This window comes from Eimeria mitis, genomic scaffold (assembly GCF_000499745.2).
Source record: "Eimeria mitis Houghton genomic scaffold, Emh_scaff2735, whole genome shotgun sequence".
Lineage (NCBI taxonomy): Eukaryota > Apicomplexa > Conoidasida > Eucoccidiorida > Eimeriidae > Eimeria > Eimeria mitis.
In genome coordinates, this window is record NW_013571080.1 from 6,429 (window position 1) to 7,090 (window position 662).

At 56.6% G+C, this 662-nt stretch overlaps 1 protein-coding gene across 1 annotated transcript in view; it reads left to right on the top strand.

Annotated features, from left to right (window-relative positions):
* The window catches only part of EMH_0057980 (uncharacterized protein), a gene marked incomplete at both ends in the record, with an annotated part of 4,772 nt that extends 4,368 nt beyond the window's left edge, over positions 1-404 (top strand). Inside the window, 2 exons of the mRNA XM_013497528.1 lie at positions 1-50; positions 177-404. Of these exons, the coding sequence (XP_013352982.1) occupies positions 1-50; positions 177-404 (278 nt within the window). The remainder of the gene's footprint in view (positions 51-176) is intronic.
* Positions 405-662: the final 258 nt, after the last annotated feature.

The following is a 662-nucleotide window of genomic DNA, read 5'->3' on the forward strand; positions in this document are numbered from 1 at the left end:
TTACTGACATCTCCAGAACAGCAGAAGCGCAGCCAGTTGTTATAGGGGTGGTAAGATCATATACTGCAGCAGCAGCAGCAGCTGCTGCTGCTGCTGCTGCAGCAGCAAGAGGAGCAGCAGCAGCAGCAAAAGCAGCAGCAGCAGCAGTGTGATATTATCTCTACGGACGTCTCCAGGACAGCGCAGACTGCAGCAAGGGCAGCAGCAGCAGGAAGAGCAGCAGCAGCAAGAAGAGCAGCAGCAGCAGCAGCAGCAGCAGCAGCAGCAGCAGGAGTGTGATACCTTCTACCATATCGAGGACAGCGAAGGCACAGCCGGTTCCTAAGCAGCAGCAGCAGCAGCAGCAGCAGCAACAGCAACAGCAGCAGCAGCAGCAGTTGTTTGCTGCTGCAGTTCCTGACTGAGATGTGGCTGTCTCTGATTTTTGTTTATATTAAATTATTCTCGTTTTAATTGTGCAGCAGCAGCAGCAGCAGCAGCAGCAGCAGCTGCAGCAGCAGCAGCTGCAGCAGCTGCAGCAACAGCAGCTGCAGCAGCAGCAGCAGCTGCAGCAGCAGCAGCAGCAGCAGCAGCTGCAGCAGCTGCAGCAACAGCAGCAGCAGCAGCAGCAGCAGCTGCAGCAGCAGCAGCAACAGCACCAGCTGCAGCAGGCAGCAGCTACA